A 21,933-nucleotide genomic window follows, 5' to 3' on the forward strand; every position below is an offset into this window, starting at 1 on the left:
GCAAACCACCTGTTCGGTCACTTCACAGTAAGGACAATACGTGTTTTGAATTCTCTGCCTGAGAGAGTAGTAATGGCGGACTCGGTCATTACCTTTAAGCATGGGCTAGACAAATTCCTAATAGATAAGGATTTACAGGGTTATGGTGGGCAAATCATCCATTATAGTATTTTAAATAAAATAAATAAATAATAAATATATATATATATATAAGTAATAGACATAAAGGCTAAACATTTATAAGAGTTAAATTAGTTGTAAAAATATTACAGTGTAGGAGATCACTAACAGGTTGAACTGGATGGACAAATGGTCTTTTTTTTTTTTTTTTTTAACCTTAGAAACTATGTTACTATGTTCATCAGAGCCTACCATTCTGTATACCAACTCCACTTGCAGTGGCCAAGTCTCCATACACCAACATTCTCACTCTACATCACCTCCTCTTTCCTCTCCATTAGTTTGTACACTATCACAAGCAGGGCCCTCCCTCCTCTTGTCTTTTCTTCTACCGTGTCCACCTCTGCATACTTATGTTTTGCCTCGTGCATCGTGCATGTTCATTATGACACCTGTTATATACTGTAAGCAGTCCATTATTAAGTCTTATGCACAATATTATGCTTCCTATATGTCCATTACTTTGCTTGTTGGTATATCTTACTTTCCATTTGTACCGCGCTGCAGGTTTGTTGTGGTGCCTTATTATTAAAAGATCACAATAATCCTCATAATAAAATATGTGGTTACAATGAGTTTCTGAATTACTGCAATCCTGTTTCACTGGCTGTTCTATATCTAATAAGTTTTACGATCATTTCAGTTGAACAAGCAATCAGCATCATGGTATTAATGAAGATATCACACATTACACCAGTTTCGGATTGGGGTATGAATGCCCCCCCAGGGGAATGCAGTGGTAGGTGCCCATGCTTAAGGAGGTGGCCACTATTATAGAGTCTCTGTTAACCATTAGAGAGTGCATGGTCTGGGCCCCTTTATAAATAAATTTAGTAAATACTGTTGTAGTTATTACACCATAGTGTAACTGTAGTTATTACACCATAGTACTAGGAATACAGTATAAAGTAACATATGTATAATTATTAAGCATATAATGGTGATCCTGTCTTTATATGCCATATTAATGCACTGTACATGTGATTGGGATCCCCATCACTGACAAGGTAGTGTCTAAAACTTAATGAGATCTGCATTAGATCTAGTAAATGTGAAATACACGCCATTGTAACAAAAAATCTAAGCTGTTACAACTGGGATGAAGTGGTGAAAGTGCCATTCCATTCACTGGTAAGAACTGTGGGTGTCATTCCGAGTTGATCGCTAGCTGAATTTGTTTGCAGCGCAGCGATCAGGCTAAAAAACGGCAGTTCTGTGCATGCGCGACGTACGGGCACAACGAACAATGTCATTTTGCACAGGGTCTAGCAATGCATTTCAGTCGTACTGCTTGCCGCAGAGTGATTGACATGAAGTGGGCGTTTCTGGGTGGCAACTGACCGTTTTCAAGGAGTGTGCGGAAAAACGCAGGTGTGCCAGGAAAAAACGCAGGGGTGGCTGGGCGAACGCTGGGCGGGTGTGTGACGTCAAACCCGGAAATGAATAGTCTGAAGTGATCGCAAGCGCTGAATAGGTTTTGTGCTACTCTGAAACTACACAAAAATGTTTTGCAGGCGCTCTGCGATACAACCGTTCGCACTTCTGCTAAGCTAAAATACACTCCCAGTGGGCGGCGGCATAGCGTTTGCACGGCTGCTAAAACTAGCTAGCGAGCGATCAACTTGGAATGACCCCCTGTGTTCATTATGTTAAAACCTACAGCCAAAAAGAGGGCTGTGTTGTGACCACCCAGTGTGACTGGCAGGAGGCTGAATCTTAGTGTCATTTCTATAAAAGTGAACAAAGCACTCATGTTCATAGGTGGTCCTGCTCCATCAGACAGCTGACCATCTAGTAGAGTTACAATGTATAATTTAATATAGTGCAGTCAGAAATCTGACCCTTAGTGGAGGAGGTGGGGCCCTCAGGCAGTGGTTGGACTATGGAGGCATGAAAGATATACCAATCATTGTGGAAAGATAGATGTTAAACTATTGGCAACCATGACTGACCTCTACTATGTACATTGATGGAAAGTTCTTATGGCTCTGCACTTCGTTTTTTATTAGACGGGCACTCTTATGGTCATCTTCCATCTGTGAGTAGCTGTATGCAGCCGGGTGGTCTTCAGTTTGCCGGCTGTTGGGATCCCGGTGCACAGTATACCAGCGGCGGAATCCTGACACCCAGCATACCGACACCTTTTCTCCCTCTTGGGGGTCCACGACCCCCCTGGAGGGAGAAGTGATAGTGGTCGACCTAATTACTGTTGACCTAATTACAGTCAACCCTAGGACCACACTCATCCCGACAGGGGGTAGGCAAGCATACTTACCCTACCCCAATACCCCCCTAACCCTAACCCTCCCTTCCCGCAGTAAAACCCTAACCCTCCCTGGAGGTGTCTAAGCCTAACCCCACCTCCCTTCAGCCTAAACCTAACACCCTCCCCTTCCAGCCTATAATAACCCTCCCCAGGGGTGCCTAAATCTAACCTATATAGCACACACATTCAGGACCGTCTTTTTGTATGGGCTCAATGGGCACTTGCCCAAGGGCCCCAGGAGTATAAAGTCCCTAGAATGTTAGCTGAGGGTCCCCTCTTTCCAGGGATACCAGATTTTTTAAAATCGGCCCTGGGGGACCAGTGATATTTGACTTCAAAGCATTGATCCCCATCCAAGACTATTAGTTGCTCTTCCCAGCCAGATATCTCAGGATCTGTCTTACTTAGAGTTGAGGGTATTTTCCAAAATGTGAGACTCTCCCCTTTTGGTGGGCACTGGCAGCTTGTCTCTACTATGCCCAGAACTGGAGATATAAGCCTTCAAGTAGCTGGTCCCTGCTCCAGCTCCACACGCCTAATATGCAGTTTTATATATTCATTGGTGGATGGCTCTGGCTCCTGAACTCTGATCCCCAAGTCCCCAGTACCTCCTGAAAAGTGTCCTCAGTATCTGCTGAAGGTGGGACTCTTTAGTTTTTTTTAACCCATTCAAAGCTAAGAAATCTATTTCCAGGACCTGGAGATATCTGCAGTCAAACAACCGGAAAAATGCTGAATATTAAGCCCACTCCACTATCCACCCCTCCCCTGCATATTGCACAACCCCTACCACCCTGGAAGTCATGAACTGGGGCCCCTTCATTCAGCCCAATACCCCCTTCTACAGTTTAGTGTTCTCCCATCTGCCCCATCTCCCACCATCTGTGCAGTAAAGGAGTAATTAGCAGAAATTACTGCTCTAGGTCCTACATGCTGAGCGGAAGATAGAACACCCCCTACCACCCATGGGACATCAAAGCTGCTACTGATAGCACCCACTCACCTCTACCGCCGGAGGATGGGTAGGGGGCCCAGTGCATTGCTATGCCCAGGGGCCTACACTGCTGTTAAGACGGCCCTGCACACATATTCAGCAGCACTTTACAGAGAATATTTGGCCATTCACATCAGTCCCTGCCCCAGTGGAGCTTACAATCTACATTCCCTACCACATGTACTTGCACACACATTTACATCAGGGTTAATTTTGTTTAACCTGCCATTGTACTCATATAATTTTGAATTGTGGAGGGAAACCGGAGTACCCGAGGAAACCCACACAAGCATGGGGAGAATATACAAATGCCACACAGTTGGAGATTGAACCCATGCCCTCAGTGCTGTGAGGCAGTAATGCTAACCATTACACCATTCGTGCTGCCCATCTCCACAATGTAATGCAACAAACAGCTTCACAAGACTGCACTGATAAATTTGATATGCAACCGTTGTACATCTGTGTGCGAATGCGCCTGAATCTGTGTACAAATTGCTAAAATGCAGCATCCACAGCTTTTGCTCACACCACGTTCCGTTATGATTTGTTTTCGACTTGTTACATATCAAAAACAAATTCCTGTGCAGTTAAAGCTGCAGTCCGGTGTCTGGTACAGATTGAGTGCAGTTTCACTGTGTCTGGAGTGCGAGTAAGATGCAGCGTAGCTCACATGCTCAATGCACCTTGCGCCGCATTCTGTATTGAGGCTAATACCCCTTTCACATCGCACAAATAACCCAGTATCGACACGGCATATTGCCGTGTCGAACCGGGTCAGTGTGCGATGTGAAAGGTCCTTTCACGATTTAGCGGGTCGCCTGACCCGGTAATTCAACCCGGTAAAAAAGAAGGGTTTTACCCGGGTTGATTACCGGGTCAGGTGCGGTGTGAATGGGAGCCGTGTCGATGCGACACGGTTCCCATTCACAGCATAGGGAGAGGCGGCGCAGGAGATGAGCTCATCTCCCGGCGCCGCCTCCACCCCCGCCCCTGCTGCTGCTGCTCCCTCCGCTGCTATGGCAACCGACCCGGTATATTGCCGGGTCGGAAAGCCAGCAGCGGAGCGCAAATGCCGGATCCCACCCGGTAAGTACACGTTTGTCTTACCGGGTAGGATCCGGCATTTGCGGTCTGAATGTAGTATTAATGTATGAGAACACATCTGTATGCAAAATGCAAGTTTCTCAATTAATTTATTGGCTTATACAGGTGTTTGCATGAGAGGAGTTTATCTAGACAAAGACAGTTTTTCTTATGCTTTTTTTTCTTACATTTTTTTAAAACTTTTAAAGGATCTTTGGGGAAAGGGACACATAAAATAAAATGTGAGGCAGCATAAAGGTGAAGGGATACAGTATGAATAAGGATATTCATAATTCTGTACATTATTACAGTACATGTCCTTCAGGACAGTCAAATATGAGAGTTTGTAACAAATCATCATTAAAAAATCAAGTATTGATAAAGGAAGAGCAAAGACTTGGGAGAGAAGAGTTCTAAAGTGTCCTCAAGTGACCACTAGTCTCAAGCCGAAGTGCAACAGAACCCCTTGCAGGCTCGCTGCTCCTGCCACACAGCGGGTGCGGTGGCTCACTGCGCTCGCCACAGATTCTATTTCCACTCTATGGGTGTCATGGACACCCACGAGTGGGAATAGCCCCTGTTAGTCAGCGTTTGATCGCCCAGGATCCTGGTGTCGGCATGGTGACTCACGGGATCCTGAGCGGTGGTCACATGACCTCATCCCCTATGTACAGTACTTAAGGCATTTCAGCATTTCTAGGGCATTTGGTGAGCAGTAAAATGCATGTGAACAATCAGTGCTAGTATCAATTACATTTACTGTGGTTCTGAATTGCAGCTGAGAAGATAAGATTTTTTCTTTTATAGAGAACAAAAACACTGTAGCTTAAAATTATTTAATTCTGCAACTGACAAAAGAACACATTTTAATTGAAACATTGAATACAATGTACATACAACCTGTATGTAAGGTCACCTGTCTGTGAGTTGGCCTGCAAACTCCTTTCCCTGTGCACATCCATATGGCCAAATGTGCAAGGACTGTGACACCCACTTTTAGTGCCTATGCATGCTGTAATACCGTTCAGTGCGTACTTCACCATTAGTCACACCAACGGGTGCAGTTTCTCCATCCACTACGACCTGCTATGTGAAAATCTTAAGCACCTGGGAATGTAGCTGCTTGCATTGCTACGCCTGCAACACTCCTATAATATGCCCAATGAATGGCCCAATTTTTGCGCGCACAACTAACCACCTTCCAGTCAACGCTCAGGAACACCCGTCACTCTTCCACCACATTTTTCATACTGTCTGTCCCCATCACAACAGCACGTTTGTGCGTATACAGCAAGAACCATAGGGGTTTACTGACATTGTCACACGTGCGCTGTTGCATATGATTGCATACCTACATGAACATCAGCATTGCATGCAGATTGGGTGTGGCTCTGAATCAGGTCCCATATAAGAAATTGGAACAATGGGGTATAAATATATATATGACCCTGCTCTGTCACATTGATCTTATTAGAAATAAAAATGCTCGGTCACATCAGAAAATGTGCTGGTTTAGATCTAGAATTGTTGGAAATTAAGCTATTCACTCTCCTGTGTGCTAGCTTACATATCAAACATGTATAGGTTTTCAATGATCCTTATAAAGGAGATAACATTGACACAATCTCCCATGTACGGATCCTTAAATCACTATAAAGAAGGATAGCAGCTTGCTTATTTTTTTTTTTTTTACTTATCTTTTAGGGGAAGTCAACAGTATCCACTCCTTCACTGGCTCCAGCAGCGTGATTCACCAGACATCCTGATTAACCGAAGGGTTAATCAGATGGGTGATGTTCTTGCTGAGGGATCCAATGCTAAGTTTTCTGATGCAGCAGCGGATCTGATGCTACGTCTTCTGATGCAGCAGCGGGTCCGATGCTACGTCTTCTGATTCAGCAGCGGGTCCGATGCTACGTCTGCTGATCCAGCAGATGGTCAGAGAAGCCAGTAGGAGGCTTCTATTGAGCAAGATGCCTTCTTCGGCATTAGCATATTTTAGCACAGGTGCTGCATACAAAGAGGCAGCAGCTGTGCTATAGCGTCCATCTCTAAATCAGGCTATGACGTCTGATCAGTGTCGGACTGGGGCATGTAGGGCCCACTGGGGGGAAATGCAGTGGTAGGGGCCTATGTTAGGGGTGTGGCCAGTCTGCAGAGGGGGTGTGATCTGCCACCTCATTGGTTTGACTAACCATTAGAAAGTGCAACATCTGGGCCCCTTCATAAATATATACAGTTAATTCAGCTGCTGCATGCGTGATAATGTATCAGATTAATAAAAGATTAATAACAGCAATGAACTGTAGAAAATACACCATAGTCCAGTATAATGTAACATATGTATAATGTATAAATCAAGTGCACAGTCTGGAACCTGATCCTTAGAGCAGGAGGTGGGCCCCCAGGCAGTAGGGCCCACCGGTGGTTTCCCCTGTACCTCTGTGGGCCAGTCCAAGCCTACTCAGGGCCGGCTCTACCATTAGGCAGCTTTAGGCGGCTGCCTAGGGGCGCCAGCCACTGGAGGGCACCACTGAATTCATCTAGTGAAAAACTAAATGAAGCATGTTTCTGTATGCAGGCTAGTAATGAACTTACAGATGGGAGGGATGAAACACAATAAGGAGCATAGAAATATATGTATTTCTGTGTGTATATATGTATGTATACACATACAATTAAAGGGATGTAGGTGGCATCCCGGCGGATGGGATGTTGCATTCAGAAACCCGACAGCCAGCATCCTGAATGTTAGTATGACGGTTAGGGTTAGGCTGGGGGGAGGGAGGGCTAGGGTAAGGTTAATTAATTTCATTCAAATTTTGGAATTATGGTGGTCCGGATGCTGCGGGATATTCTGGCCAGTGCATCCTGTACCCAACACCAACTGAATATCCCCCCCCCTCCCCAGATCCCATATACAGTATTATAGAGTAGATAAAGAATAGATTGCACTGAAGGACTTTTAAAGTGAAAGTACAGTATAATGTGAAAAAAGTCACAAAAACTTTAAAAGTCCTTGAGAGTTGTCCCATTTCTCTGTATATGTATAATGATGCAATTCACCCCAGCCCAACTAGTGGGCACCTGCATCTCCCGTCTGTGAAGTTGTGGTGGTGGTGGGGGATTTGCAGGTTAGGGGGCGCTAGGCTAAAGATTTGCCTAGGGTGCCGCAAGACCTTGCACCGGCCCTGAGCCTACTTCTGATTACTCCAGTATGTAAATGGTAGCTCTTTCCTATGAACAGATAACAATATGCATGAGTAACTATCTGGTTTATTATTCTGCTTAGTAATATGCAGGCCATGATATATGTGAAGGTTTTACTTGCTCTTAAATGTATGATAAATGACCATAAATTGTGGGCAAAACTGTGATTAGTTTAAATTCTGTTACTGATATCGATCACAAATTCTACATTTCTGAAACACCCTGAAGCAATTTTTTAAACCAATTGCTAGTGCATTAATTGAATCAATAACTGTAGCCCAGTGATATGTAAAGCTTTACTTTCTGAAACCCTTAATTGCTGCCCTCTACTGGTGCTAAGGGTGGTCTTCAGTATGCCGACTGACGGGATCCCGGCGCACAGTATACCGGCGCCGGGATCCCGACAGCCGGCATACCGACACTTATTCTCCCTCGTGGGGGTCTACGCCCCCCCTGGAGGTAGAATAAAATAGCGCGCCACCATGCCCGTAGCGTGGCGAGCGCAGCGAGCCTGCAAGGGGCTCATTTGCGCTCCCCACACTGTCGGTAAGCCGGCGGTCGGGCTCCCGGCGCCGGTATGCTGGTCGCCGGGAGCCCGACCGCCGGCATACCATAGTGAACCCGGTTCTACTGCTAACTGATGAAATGAGTGTCCTGATACATATGTAACCTTTCTCTTATAGTGATTAAATGGCATTATCTTATTCTCTGCACGTTTCATTGGTGCTAGGAATGTTCAGATGTTACAAGATACAAGGTTGATATAACTGAGAAATAAAGGGAGTATTACATATTTCAATTTTAAATGCTTTTTTTTATATGTATCATTTGAATCAACTATTTTGTATTACTGAAACCACTTTTTCAAAAATAGGGAAACATATCTATAATTAAAGTATAAGCATAGTAGAAATATTGTTTATTTAAATTAAAACATATCTTAACTGCAGGAGCTATTATTCAAAGGACTCAATCTCAACATATTTATCAACGTTTCGTCTAACCCCGTTGCTTATGCAACACAATTACCCCATTAACAGGGAAAAGATCTTATTGCCTGATCAGGTTGAAAAGCCCGTCCCTTTTAGTGATGCATGAAGATCTGCTGTGAAATGTAGGGCTTCACGTAGGAAAGCTGATAAAAGCCGCGTCCATACTAAATACAGTATAAACAAAAAGTTGGATCTCTACTTAATATACATAAAAGGGTGAGATTCAACATTTTGCCGCCAGCAGCCACTAGATGGCGTCCAAGCAGAGCTATTCAATTGTAGCTCCGTTCGGACGCGATGGCTGCGGTGTCTGCATTTCAGCTCGCACCCCCTCAGGGTGGTGAGTTGAAATGTGTGAAAAGCGACCCGTCTGGGCGCCCAGCAGTTAGGTCAGAGCAATAACGGGAGTGAACTGAATATTGTCCCCGCAATCTTCCGTCACTTTAGATGGGAGATTGGGTGCTATAATCCATTTAATTCCGCCCAAAAAGTCAGTTCCATATTAAGTATGCCTGACCCACACTACATTCACACATCTTAACGCGATTCTACACAAAATGTACACAAATGTACCCCGATATTGCCCATATACACACTATATTCACATACATAAACTCATCCACATTATATTCATATAATCTCACTCTGATCCACATTAAATTAACACAAACACCTGCAGATCATGTGGATTTGCAATCCCGGATCTTGTAGGAACCACACCAAAATTGCATAAAACCACCATGGTCTACACCAGGCATTCCCAACCGCAGTCCTCAAGGCACACCAACAGTGCAGGTTTTAGTGATTTCCAGGCTTCAGTACAGATGGAGGTACTAATTAAGTCACCTGTGTTCAAGCCTGGATAACACTAAAACCAGGACTGTTAGTGTGCCTTGAGGACCGAGGTTGGGAAACACTGGTCTACACTAAACTTGCACAAACATATGCAGAACCACACTAAGGGGGTCATTCTGAAACGATTGCTCGCTGCAGTTTGTCGCAGCACAGCGATCAGGTCAGAAACGCGCATGTGCCGGCGCCGCAGTGCGCCAGCGCATGGTAGTCATTGCTGCCTAACGATCGCCTATGAGACAGAGGCGGTCTCTGGGCGGGAGGGCGCTGAACAGCGGCGTTAAGCCGCCATTTAGGAGGCGCGGCCCAGCCAATGCAGGCGTGGTCGGACTGTTGGGGGGAGCGGTCCGTGGCGGCTGCGTTACGTCTCACGCAGCTGCTGCGGCCAGCGGCAACGATAAACAACTCCCGGCCAGCCGCTGGAACTGCGCTTTCCGGGAGTTACTCCTGAAATACAAAAGCATCGCCGCTGTGCGATGCTTTTGTATTTGCGCTGGAGGGGGGGTGCGGACTGACATGCGGGGCGGGATTGCCCTGTGCTGGGCGTCCCTCCGCATGTCAGGGGAGATGATCGTAGCTGTGCTAAAGCTGTGTGAAGTCCTGTATAACAATTTATTTATCTTTCCCTAAGAGAATAAGAAAGGTCGACACCAAGGTGAAATTTTAGCATATGAAATTTTGGTATATTTCGTATGTTAGATTTGCGGTCTTTTAGAATATTAGTATGACCATTTCAGTACCCTGGTTGCTACACATACATTCCGCTGTGGAACACGTGGACAGTGCTATGGTGGCATGCGGGGGGACGCCTAGCACAGGGCTATCCCGCCCCGCAGGTCAGGGGAGATGATCGTAGCTGTGCTAAATTTAGCACAGCTATGATCAACTCTGAATGACCCCCTAAGTTCAAACAAGCTCATCCGGATCTTGCCAGATCCACACTGAATCCACACCACACACACCTGAATTCACACTAACATCACAAGCTTACCTGGAACATGCTGGAAATTAAATTCACAGAAAATACCTGTATACAGACTTAATTCATACAAAACCACCTGATTCCGTCCTGAATTCATAACAAGACTGCTAAAACATTTTTTTTTTTGACCCCAGTGATGGAGTGAGAGGGTCAAAATTCTTACAACAAAGGCTGTGCAACTAAGGAGACTCATTCTTCCAGCCCCCTCTTGTCAATGGACCAAGGGTAATTGGAAAATTTACACAAAAGCTGTGTCCTGGACAGGTCTGACCTATTTCTTTGTTATTTCTTCATCAATTAAGCAGGAAAATGATCTGGACTTGATTCTAAGTGTGGTATTTGCATTTGGAAGCTGTTGCTGTAAAACCTACAACATACGGTCAACTGAGCTGCCAATGCAAGTGAAACAGGTCATCCTTAGGCTGCAAAACGAAAAAAATATCCATCAGACAGCTAGCAGGAACCTTAGCTGTGGTGCTGCGGGAGACTTTCCTACCTTTCCAGGGGGCCGGGAGGGGCACACAATTTTCGGGACCCTCCCGGACGGGTGGGTAGCGAAGTATGATACCACACCATCTGGAAAACACAATGGAGGCAATGTGACGGCATGGACATGCATGACTTCCAATGACACTGGGTCACTAGTGTTAATTGATGATATGACAGAAGACACAAGCAAGAAGAACTCCGACTGATGAAGCCTCTGGTGAAGCATACACCTCGGAATGTGTGGGGTCCCGCTCTGCACAAGCGGCCACCCTGCTCTCCGTTTTTCCGCAGATGACCGTCTGCTGACTCCCTCCTTACACATTTCACTTAACCAGTACAGGTACACTGTTTCCTCCCTCACATCGGGCTGACAGCGCGGGAGCTAAACCCCTGCAATGCTTCGGTATCAGGGGACTCACTGATTGTCTGGTGCTGCTTCCCGATGTCTTTTCTTATTTCAGCAGATTTCAGCACTGAGTACCGGCGCGCTCACCGGTGTTCACTGGGGGTTCTCCCACACACATTTTGCAGCAGCAGTGGGTCTCATACTCTGTGACTGCACCTAAACATTCATATTTGAACACTTACCTTCAGAGCCGGCCATAGGCATAGGCAAACTAGGCAATTGCCTAGGGCATTTGATATGCCTAGGAGCATCAGCAGCTTCTGCTGATTAAAATGATATGCGGCATGCCTATATTCTGTGTGTAGCATTTCATATGCAGATACAGCCACAATCTCACACAGTATATAGGCATGCTGCATATCATTTTAATCAGCAGAAGCTGCTTGTGCATCCTAGCCACATAGCAATTCAAATAAGATGCATTTTCATAAAAAAAGGTGCCCGACATTAGCATTGAGGCAAGATTTATGAGGACACATCTGTATTCAAGCAGGGGCAGAGGTCACAGTGTTAGTGGCAGTGTGAGTGCTGTGTGCATGTGAGTGGGTTGGTTGTGCAGTAGTGTTCATAATATGTGTAAGGAGCATTATGTGTGTCATGTAAAAATGCATTAATAATGTGCAACATATGTGTAAAGGGGCACTATGTGTGTCATTATGTGTATGAGGGCATTAATAATGTGCGGCATATGTGTAAGGGACATTATGTGCAAAAGGGCATTAATAAAGGTTGTCATAATGTGTAAGGCACATTATGTTTATAATGACATTAATAATGTGTCTCATGTGTAAGGGGCATTACTGTGTGGAATTATGTGTATAAGGTGCTCTACTATGTGGCGTTGCGTTTAGAAAGGGCACTACTGTGTCGTCTAATGTGAATAAAGAGCAATAGGGTGTGGTGTAATGTGAATAAGGAGCAATTCAGTGTGATGTCATGTGAATAAGGGGCTCTACTGTTAGGAGTAATGTTTAAAAGGTAAAGTGATACTACTACTGTGGGATGTAAAATTAATTATGGACACTATTGCATGATCAAATGTGAATAAAGTTGCAGTACTGTGTGGTGTAATTGGAATTGGGGTTACTATTGTGTGGCCATGACCCTTGCCAGCAAAAACACACCCCTTATTGGGCTATGCTCCAAATGTGCGAACTGTTCCTATTTAAAATATAGGGGGTACAAACACCAAAATAAGGACTGCTATGGGTGAAGGGTGATGTTGCTGGGAAAGAGGTGCAAGGTCAGAGGCGGAACCAGCGGTGGTGCTAGGGGGCACCAGCCAAAATCTTGCCTAGGGCATCATATTGGTTAGGGCCGGCTCTGCTTACCTTTATGTTTCAAAAGTTCTCTCATTGAATCCGCCTCCCCTGTTGTCATTCCTGCGCTGCCATCAAAAAACAGATGGCAGCTACAGTAAAGTCTGGCAACGCATAACAAGGGAGGAAACCCAGAATTTGGTGATGTCCATAGGTTCTAGACTTCAGACAGTCATTGTCTGCAAAGAATTTTCAACAAAGTATTAAAAACTAACATTTTATATATAATTATGCTGTGAAATAGATGGTGAAGTTCTGTATACCAATTTATTTATCTTTCCCTAAGAGAATAAGAAAGGTCGATACCAAGGAGAAATTTTAGCATATGAAATTTTGGTATATTTCGTATGTTAGATTTGCGGTCTTTTAGAATATTAGTATGACCATTTCAGTACCCTGGTTGCTGCATATACATTCCGCTGTGGAACACGTGGACAGTGCTATGGTGTTTCAATACACTGCTATTGGCTGTCTCTATAGTGATGCTTTCTATGTGTGTGTTCAATGGTGTTGCACTGTGCACATGCTGCCATTGGTTGATGTGTACTTCCGTTCGCACTTCCAACTGTGTTTCAGGCTGAGACGCATGCAAGGGATATTGGTGCTTTGCCTTAGTGCTATGGGTATTAAAGAGCCACCTGGGCAAAAGTAAGTTATAACTAGTTTGGACCTACAGTATGTTGGATCTCTGTGGATATATAATTGGTTGTAAGTTTGATAAAGGTCCGACAGACCAAAATGTTACATAGGCTTCAAGTTAGCCATTAAATAGTTTGAAAATGCAGCTTCTTTGGTGCGTGCCTTCTTCCTATACTCTAAGTATTGCTGGTAAATATTAGTTGTTGTGCACCCCGTTGTTGTTTGAAGATAGCATGAGAGTGCAGGACTTTGATTCATTTTATCTATCTATCTATCTATCTATCTATCTATCTATCTATCTATCTATCTATCTATCTATCTATCTATCTAGATTTGTTTTTTTGTGGTAAATAAATTACATTTAATATGTCATCACTGTGTAAAATTAATAATCTACCCTTATTGTATTCTAGGATTATGAACCTACAATATTCTACCCTAAAAGATCATTAGACAATCTTTACAAGGACTTAACAATTCAGTGTGAGAAGATGGATATTCCTTTTCTCTCCTACCTGCCAACAGAAGTAAGCAGTGGAATGAATTAATAACAGTGGAATGAATTACCTTTCTAAGGGTAACCAATTTTTTCAGCACATTTTCAAGTTTCATAGTAAAGTCAGGACAAGTGGTTAACCAGTGGCATGGTAGGCTGATCACATATGTACCGGGACACTAGCACAATCAGGCGTCATGCTACACTGGCACCCATTCATGTTTACAGTCATTGTGGGAAGGAATGCAAAGTCAGAATAAAACCAGCTGTTTCCTTTTTACAGCCTCATGAGGTAATCTGCTGGATGACTTCTAGTATTAGCCTCATGAGGTAATCTGCTGGATGACTTCTAGTATTAGCCTCATGAGGTAATCTGCTGGATGACTTCTAGTATAAGCCACATGAGGTAATCTGCTGGATGACTTCTAGTATTAGCCTCATGAGGTATTCTGCTGGATGACTTCTAGTATTAGTTGAGTATGATTGATCGCATACACTATATGCACACTGATTAATGTACTATTTGCACACTGACAAGAATCCAACTCTTCCAATTGCAGGCTTTATCTGTAAAAAAATGTCCCGGTGGACTTCTGTACCTACAATTTTAGAATATGATGGCAGAAAAGAACCCACAGACCCACCTAGTTTGTCCTTTAGCATGGATTTATTTCTAAGATTTATATTGTTTGGGTGCAAGTGTTTTTATTTTAATATTTTCTATCTAGCAATGGTACCTTAGCAACGATAATTTGTTTTTCCCATTTATTATTTTCTGTATGACTCGGTGGCGTATATATAATGCCTGTAAGGTGTGCAGTGCACATGGTCACCACACACCCTACAGTATTCGGTCTCTAGGTCGACCACACTTAGGTCGACATGCATTAGGTTGACCACTTTTGGTCGACATGCAGTAGGTCAACATGGTTTCTAGGTCGAAATGGTTACTAGGTCGACATGTTCTAGGTTGACATGACAAAAGGTCAACATGCGTTTTTCACAATTTTTTTTTCTTATTTTTTTTTTACTTTTTCATACTTTACGATCCACGTGGACTACAATTGGGAATGGTAACCTTCCCAGAAGCATGGCGAGTGAAGCGACACGGTGCACTAATTGGGGTTCCCGGTCACTCTACGAAGAAATGACACCAATGTTTTTTTTTTTTTTAAACCCTCATGTCGACATTTTGTCATGTTGACCTAATGCTTGTGTTGACCTATTTTAGTTGTCGATTTTGTTACTGTTGACCAATAGTGGTTGACATAGACACTGTTGACCTAAGTGTGGTCGACCCTGTGAACCACACCCTACACCCAGAACAGACTTACACTGTGCCTCCCCCGGCGGTGCAATCTTTCCAAATATATCTCCGGAAAATTGGAGTTGCCAGAAGCTGGTATGGGGGCCAACTGCCTGGTGGAGGGGTGTTCGCAGTATGGGAGAGACTTTTGCACATGGAGCCCACTTTGTTTTTAAAACTCCACTGGTATGAGCTGCCACCACAACTGCTGAGAGAATATTCCATGTTTTTCCTTACTACCTTTCAGTATCTTCACTCAATGTCAGTGTGCCCCTTGTTCTTGAAGCCTTCTTCCTTTTGAATAAACTCCCTTCCTGAATTTCTGCCTCTCCTGTCAGACCTAACAGTGAGAATGTTTACATTCTTCTTGTGTCCTACAGGTGCAGTTAATTAATGATGCATATAATTTAGTGGTGGATGCAGTGTTGGGTGTTGAGGCAGAAACCGGAGAAGTGAAAGAACCATGGACGAGTATTTTGGGAACTCTGAAGCTGATAAAAATACCCATTATCAGTCTGGACATTCCATCAGGTGCCTAACTAAGAAAATGCTTTATTTTGCAAATCAATGTGTATAGGTTTTGTGTACCTTGATGTATCCTAATAGGATATATATGTATATTGGGAGCGATCACAAGGTCATTCTCAAAAGTTTCTAAGATCAGAACGTACTCTTTTTTTTGGTACAGGCTGCGCCACATTCTGTTTTTGGTATGTGCAATTGTATAGAATGGAGCTGATTCTGAGTTGGACGCAATGTGTTTTTTTTTTTTGCAAGATGCCACAGAAGCCTGTTTTACTACTATAGGGCTAATGCCAGGGTCCATGTGGCTAGAAGTGGGAAGCCACTCGGCCTTCTGCTTTTTTGTCCATTCCAGAAGAGGGGTTGCAGCATAGTCCAAAATTCAAATGGGGGAGCCACACCAACTGCCAGTGAGTCTAGGACCTGCAATATTTGGCGGCGATTGGGGTGACAGTTGGTGTAGCTCCCCTATTTGAACCTTGGACTGAGCTGTAGCCCCACCTCTGGAGCCGCCTCTGGCCGCAACCTTCATTAATATTGGCATTACACCAGTTCAATGCTAGGAGTAAGAGATCTGTCTGAAGCAGGCTTCCCTCCATATGCATGGCTCGCACATGAATACTGTAACTTCGACCTCTAGCTAGATGCACATGGCACTCCTACAAGACAGAAGTTTCCACCCCAAAACTCCTATTTATATTTGACTCAGAATCAGAGATGTGCTAAAATGTACAAAGATCCGTCCATATCACAATCAGCCCCAGTATACTAAAATATAAAAATATATTTAATCCTTCAGTTGTATGTAAATAATAATCACTTCAGGTGTACATGTACATTGAATACAAATTGCAGAACTTCAAACATCCAAAAGTGACTTATCTTCTCATATTTATCAATATTTCCACCACCCTCTTACCTCTGAGAAACACCCACTGAAACTGAATCTCTCTGCAACCAAATATATTCTGCATCTCAGAGTGGTAACCATTGGCGTGAGCGTGACTTACAACATTGGCTGCTTGCGTCTGTCATTGACACTTTGTCCATCTTTGAATCAGGCACCAAGGCATCTATTCCTAATACTGCACGGATACTTTCACAGGCTCACGCTCATGTATCTGTGGCTAAACTATGTTTTCTGCTGAGAGTATCACGTGGAATTAAAATGCCAGAAGCCATTACAAAGAAGAGTATCTATTGCGCACACTGCAATAGATAATTGCTGATACAGCTTTTTTCTAGGCATACTGTATAAGCATATACTCTACAGTATGGTCTCTGAAATATCGCTAATGGCATTGCAGAAACTGTGTTGAGGGTTGTTTTGATACAATTTGATTAAAAGCATTCGGCCCACACAGACTGCCTGATAACTGAAGCGTTACACTTTGTATGACCCGGCTCCTGCCTCTCACCACGATCTTCACTGCATGCTGTTAATTCACAGTATTCCAGGCCAATCCATTATTATTGGTTTAGAAAATGCTGTGTATGCAATTTGTGCACAGCCACACTTTGGCCCAATTCAGCAGTGTACACTGAAGTGCGGAAATCGCTATTTGGCGATTTCCGCACTTCAGCGCATGGTGCACGCCCATACGCGCACGCGCAAGGTAGTTTAAGAGCCGACGGGGCAGCGTTGCAGCGTTTTGCAGACGGCAACGCGGCTTTGGGGGGATGTGGCCTGGACAATGAAGGCGTGTCCAGACCGTTTGTGGGGCTGGCCGTGGCGGCTGCATGACATCACACACAGCCTCTGCAACCCAAAAAAAAATATGGCGTCCAGGTGACTGCTTTGCAGGGGGAAACCCTTAAGATGCGAGCGCAGTGCTGTTTAGTGATGCACCCGCATTTCAGTGTGTGTGTGGGGGGGAGGTCCAGACATGTGGGATGCCCCCCCCCCCCCCACATGCTTGAGAATGGAGTTGTAGTTTTGTGATTTTGAGCAAAACTACAGTTCTAGCTGAAGTATGCCCTTTATACGCACACATACACATATTGGGGGTCAATCCGAGTTGATCGCTTGCTAGCAGTTTTTAGCAGCCGTGCAATCGCATTGTTGCCGCCCACTGGGGAGTGTATTTTCGCTTTGCAGAAGTGTGAACGCTTGTGCAGCAGAGCGCCTGCAAATTCGTTTTGTGCAAAACAAGACCAGCCCTGTAGTTACTCTTCATGTGTCTAACGATGGAGGGACGGCTTTTGACGTCACACACCCGCCCAGCGAACGCCCAGCCACACCTGCATTTTTTCTGCCACGCCTGCGTTTCTCTAAGCACTCCCTGAAAACGATCAGTTGACACCCAGAAACGCCCACTTCATGTCAATCTCCTTATGCCTGGCTGTGCGATTGGCATCGTCGCTAGAACCAGTGCAAAACCACAATGGACTTTGTACCCGTACGTGCGCATGCACAGATTAGCCGTTTTTTCCACTGATCGTTACGCAGCGAACAACGGCAGCTAACGATCAACTGGGAACGACCCCCATTATGCTTACAGAGGCAGGCTTTCATATAGGATAAGACTTATAGGGGTCTCTTTAATAAGTCCTGTATAGAGATAAAGTGGATGGAGACAGTGTCGGACTGGGGCATGTAGGGCCCACCGGGGGAATAAAATGGTAGAGGCCCATGTTTGGCGGTGTGGACAGTATCTAGAGGAGGTGTGCCCAGCCGCCACATTGGTTTGCCTAACCATTTTGCATGGGTTGGTCCCCTATATAAATATATACAGTAAATACTGTAGTGCATGCATGATAATGTACTAGATTAGTAACAACAGTCTGGAACCTGATCCCTAGAGGACAGGGTGGGCCCCCAGGCAGTAGGGCCCACCGGTGATTTCCCCTGTACCCCTTTGGGCCAGTCAAACCCTAGATGAAGATAAAGTACCAGCCAATTGGCTCCTAACTGTCATTTTTCAAACCCAGCCTGTGACATGAGCGGATTGGCTGTTACTTTATCTCCATTGACTTTATCTCCATCTAAGGCTTAGTAAATAGACCCTTCAGGCACTGATTGGTTGGTACTTTATCTCCGGCTATTTTTTCTCCATCCAAGGCGTAGGAAGGAGGTTCCGCAGCATCTCTCTCTGATATCTACAGGGTTTACTTTATTTTCATCTGCAAAAGTTATGGGGGCAGCTAATATGTCCAATATACTAAGATTCTGTCAGTGCATAATAGTTTATGAGCCCCTGTTACCCATTTTTATTTACTGGAGAGGGATGCGCCACTCCTCCCAGTAGATCTCCTGTTAGTGAAATCTAGACAATACAAATACTGAGAGGGCGCTCTTATCAATTCCAAACAGATATATAAGGGATGTGTTTAATTTCCCGGCTGTCAGGATCCCGGCGGTAAGGATACTGATGCCGGAATCCTGACAGCGAGTGGCATGCCGGCGTGTGGAATCGTGACACACTACCAGTATTCCCCCTCGGGTGGTGGTCCATGCCACCACCGGAGGGGGGATAGAATACTGTAGCAGTGTGACGAACGCAGCGAGCCCGCAATGGGACTCGCTGCGTGCTCTGCTGGGATTCCGGCATCGTTCTCCTGACCGCCAGGACCCCAGCCACCGGGATCCCATGCTGAATCCATATACTGTTGTGCATATCTAAATATCACAACTGAGATCACAGATGAGCTGTAGAAAAAGTCAATGTTGTAATGTCCAGTTTTTAAATTATAATACAAAAGCCAGAGTCTTCTCCAAATGGAATTCTTCTTTAAAGGTCACTGAGATTGTCCTCATACAGTGAATGACTGTTGCTCTTGGGTATTGGAAATAAACACTCATACCAACAAAGCACACAAGAAAGAAAGCCAGTGGCCGCTCATTAGGTACTGTTCATTTATTAGAATAAAAATATTTACAGTGAAAAAGTGCTTACATAACCTTTTAGAGATGCAGCATTTTTTTTACCTTACTTTGGACAGATGCCACCAGCTTACTGTCTTCACCCTACGAGAGGTTGCAGGCTTACAATAGTAGCACCTACAGTGGTGGCATAACAAAGCACCTTCACCCTATGCATTTCACCAACGCGCTTCTTCAACTGGAATCCTTTAAAGATGGATTCCAGTTGGAGAAGACTCTGCCTTTTCTATTATAATCCAAGAATTAGACATAAGACATTGCCCATTCCTACAGCTCATCTGTGATCTCAATTATGATCTGTAGATATGCAAAGCAGTATGCACTGATAAATGTATTTTAAAGTGTGATATATCTATTTGGAATCAATGAGTGTGATCTCTTGGTACTTTGCACATGGATACATTTTTGCAATCTATTGCCCCCCCCCTTCCCCACCTCCATGCACGCACAAAATGGGGCTGTAGACTGTCCTCCTCCCTTTCTTTTCCTCCCGCACATGCAGCCTCAAAATGAAGACTCTCCTTCCCAGGGGTAATCACAGTGTGCCTAACCCATAACTGTACCCAGTAGCGGATCTTGCCACGGGCAAGCAGGACTTTTGCCCGGGGCGCCGCCTTCCGCTGCTGCTGTGCCCCCCGCTGCCCCCCGCTGCCGCTGGCCACTGTGAAGGGAAACTAGAGTTTCCCTTCGTGGAGAGGTCCTTTACTGAGCGGTGCGCGATGACGTCATCGCGCACCGCACAGCAAAGGTCCTCTCCACGAAGGGAACTAGACGCTACGCGTCTGGTTTCCCTTTGTGGAGAGGACCTTCGCTGTGCGGTGCGCGATGACGTCATCGCGCACCGCCATTAAAGGACCTCTCCACAAAGGGCGGCCAGCGGCAGCGGGGGGGCACATTTCAGTCTGTACAGGGGGCGTAAATGACCACGCCCTCTGCATGAAGCCACACACCCCCATTGCCGCCCGGGGCGCGCAAAGCCGCAGAACCGGCCCTGACTGTACCCACCGCCTGGGGCTGAGTAATAGATGCGGAGACTGGATGGCTGTACTCATAGGAGTATATTTACTAAAGTGCATGTTTTTAGAAGTGGAGATGTTGCACATAGTAGTAACCAATCAGATTTTAGCTATTACCTTGTAGAAGGTGCTAGATAAATGATACGTAGAATCTAATTGGTTGCTATGGGCAACATCTCCACTTCTAAAAAACCTGCACCTTAGTAAATATACCCCTTAACATCCGCAATATCTCATGACATGAGAGGAGATGCTGCAGCTAGACATGTGCATCAGCTTCCCTTGGCTATCTTCTTGTATCCAGCGGGGGCACAGAGAGCTCTGAGGCCAGTGGGGCAGATGTATTAACCTTGAGAAGGGATAAAGCAGTGATTAGCGCAAGGTGATGACGCACCAGCCAGTCATTACAGATTTGAAAAATGACAGTTATCTTGATTTTGGTTCATTTACAGTGCATCCAGAAAGTATTCACAACGGTTCACTTTTTCCACATTTTGTTATGTTACAGCCTTATTCCAAAATGGAATAAATTAATTTTTCCCTCAAAATTCTGCACACAATACCCCATAATGACAATGTGAAAAAAGTTTTTGGGAGATTTTTGCAAATTAATTAAAAATAAAAAACTAAGAAATCACATGTACATAAGTATTCACAGCCTTTGCTCAATACTTTGTTGATGCACTTTTGGCTGCAATTACACCCTCAAGTCTTTTTGAATATGATGCCACAAGCTTGGCACACCTATCTTTGGGCAGTTTTGCCAATTCCTCTTTGCATCACCTCTCAAGCTCCATCAGGTTGGATGGAAAGCGTCTGTGCACAGCCATTTTCAGATGTTCAATCGGATTCAAGTCTGGGCTCTGGCTGGGCCACTCAAGGACATTCACAGAGTTGTCCTGAAGCCACTCCTTTGATATCTTGGCTGTGTGCTTAGGGTCGTTGTCCTGCTGAAAGATGAACCGTCGCCCCAGTCTGAGGTCAAGAGCGTTCTGGAGCAGGTTTTCATCTAGGATGTCTCTGTACATTGCTGCATTCATCTTTCCCTCTATCCTGACTAGTCTCCCAGTTCCTGCCACTGATAAACATCCCCACAGCATGATGCTGCCACCACCATGCTTCACTGTAGGGATGGTACTGGCCTGGTGATGAGCGGTGCCTGGTTTCCTCCAAACCTTACGCCTGGCCTTCTCGTCAAAGAGTTCAATCTTTGTCTCATCAGACCAGAGAATTTTATTTCTCATAGTCTGAGAGTCCTTCAGGTTCATTTTGGCAAACTCGTGGGGAAGACAACC

At 44.8% G+C, this 21,933-nt stretch overlaps 1 protein-coding gene across 3 annotated transcripts in view; it reads left to right on the forward strand.

Moving 5' to 3' along the window:
- Positions 1 to 21,933, forward strand: part of YJEFN3 (YjeF N-terminal domain containing 3) — a 282,286-nt gene that overhangs the window by 240,455 nt on the left and 19,898 nt on the right. For all 3 annotated transcript variants that reach the window (XM_063914572.1, XM_063914573.1, XM_063914571.1), the window contains exons 4-5: positions 13,829 to 13,942; positions 15,598 to 15,748. In XM_063914572.1, the coding sequence (XP_063770642.1) occupies positions 13,829 to 13,942; positions 15,598 to 15,748 (265 nt within the window). The remainder of the gene's footprint in view (positions 1 to 13,828; positions 13,943 to 15,597; positions 15,749 to 21,933) is intronic.

Source organism: Pseudophryne corroboree, chromosome 1 (genome assembly GCF_028390025.1).
Source record: "Pseudophryne corroboree isolate aPseCor3 chromosome 1, aPseCor3.hap2, whole genome shotgun sequence".
NCBI lineage: Eukaryota > Metazoa > Chordata > Amphibia > Anura > Myobatrachidae > Pseudophryne > Pseudophryne corroboree.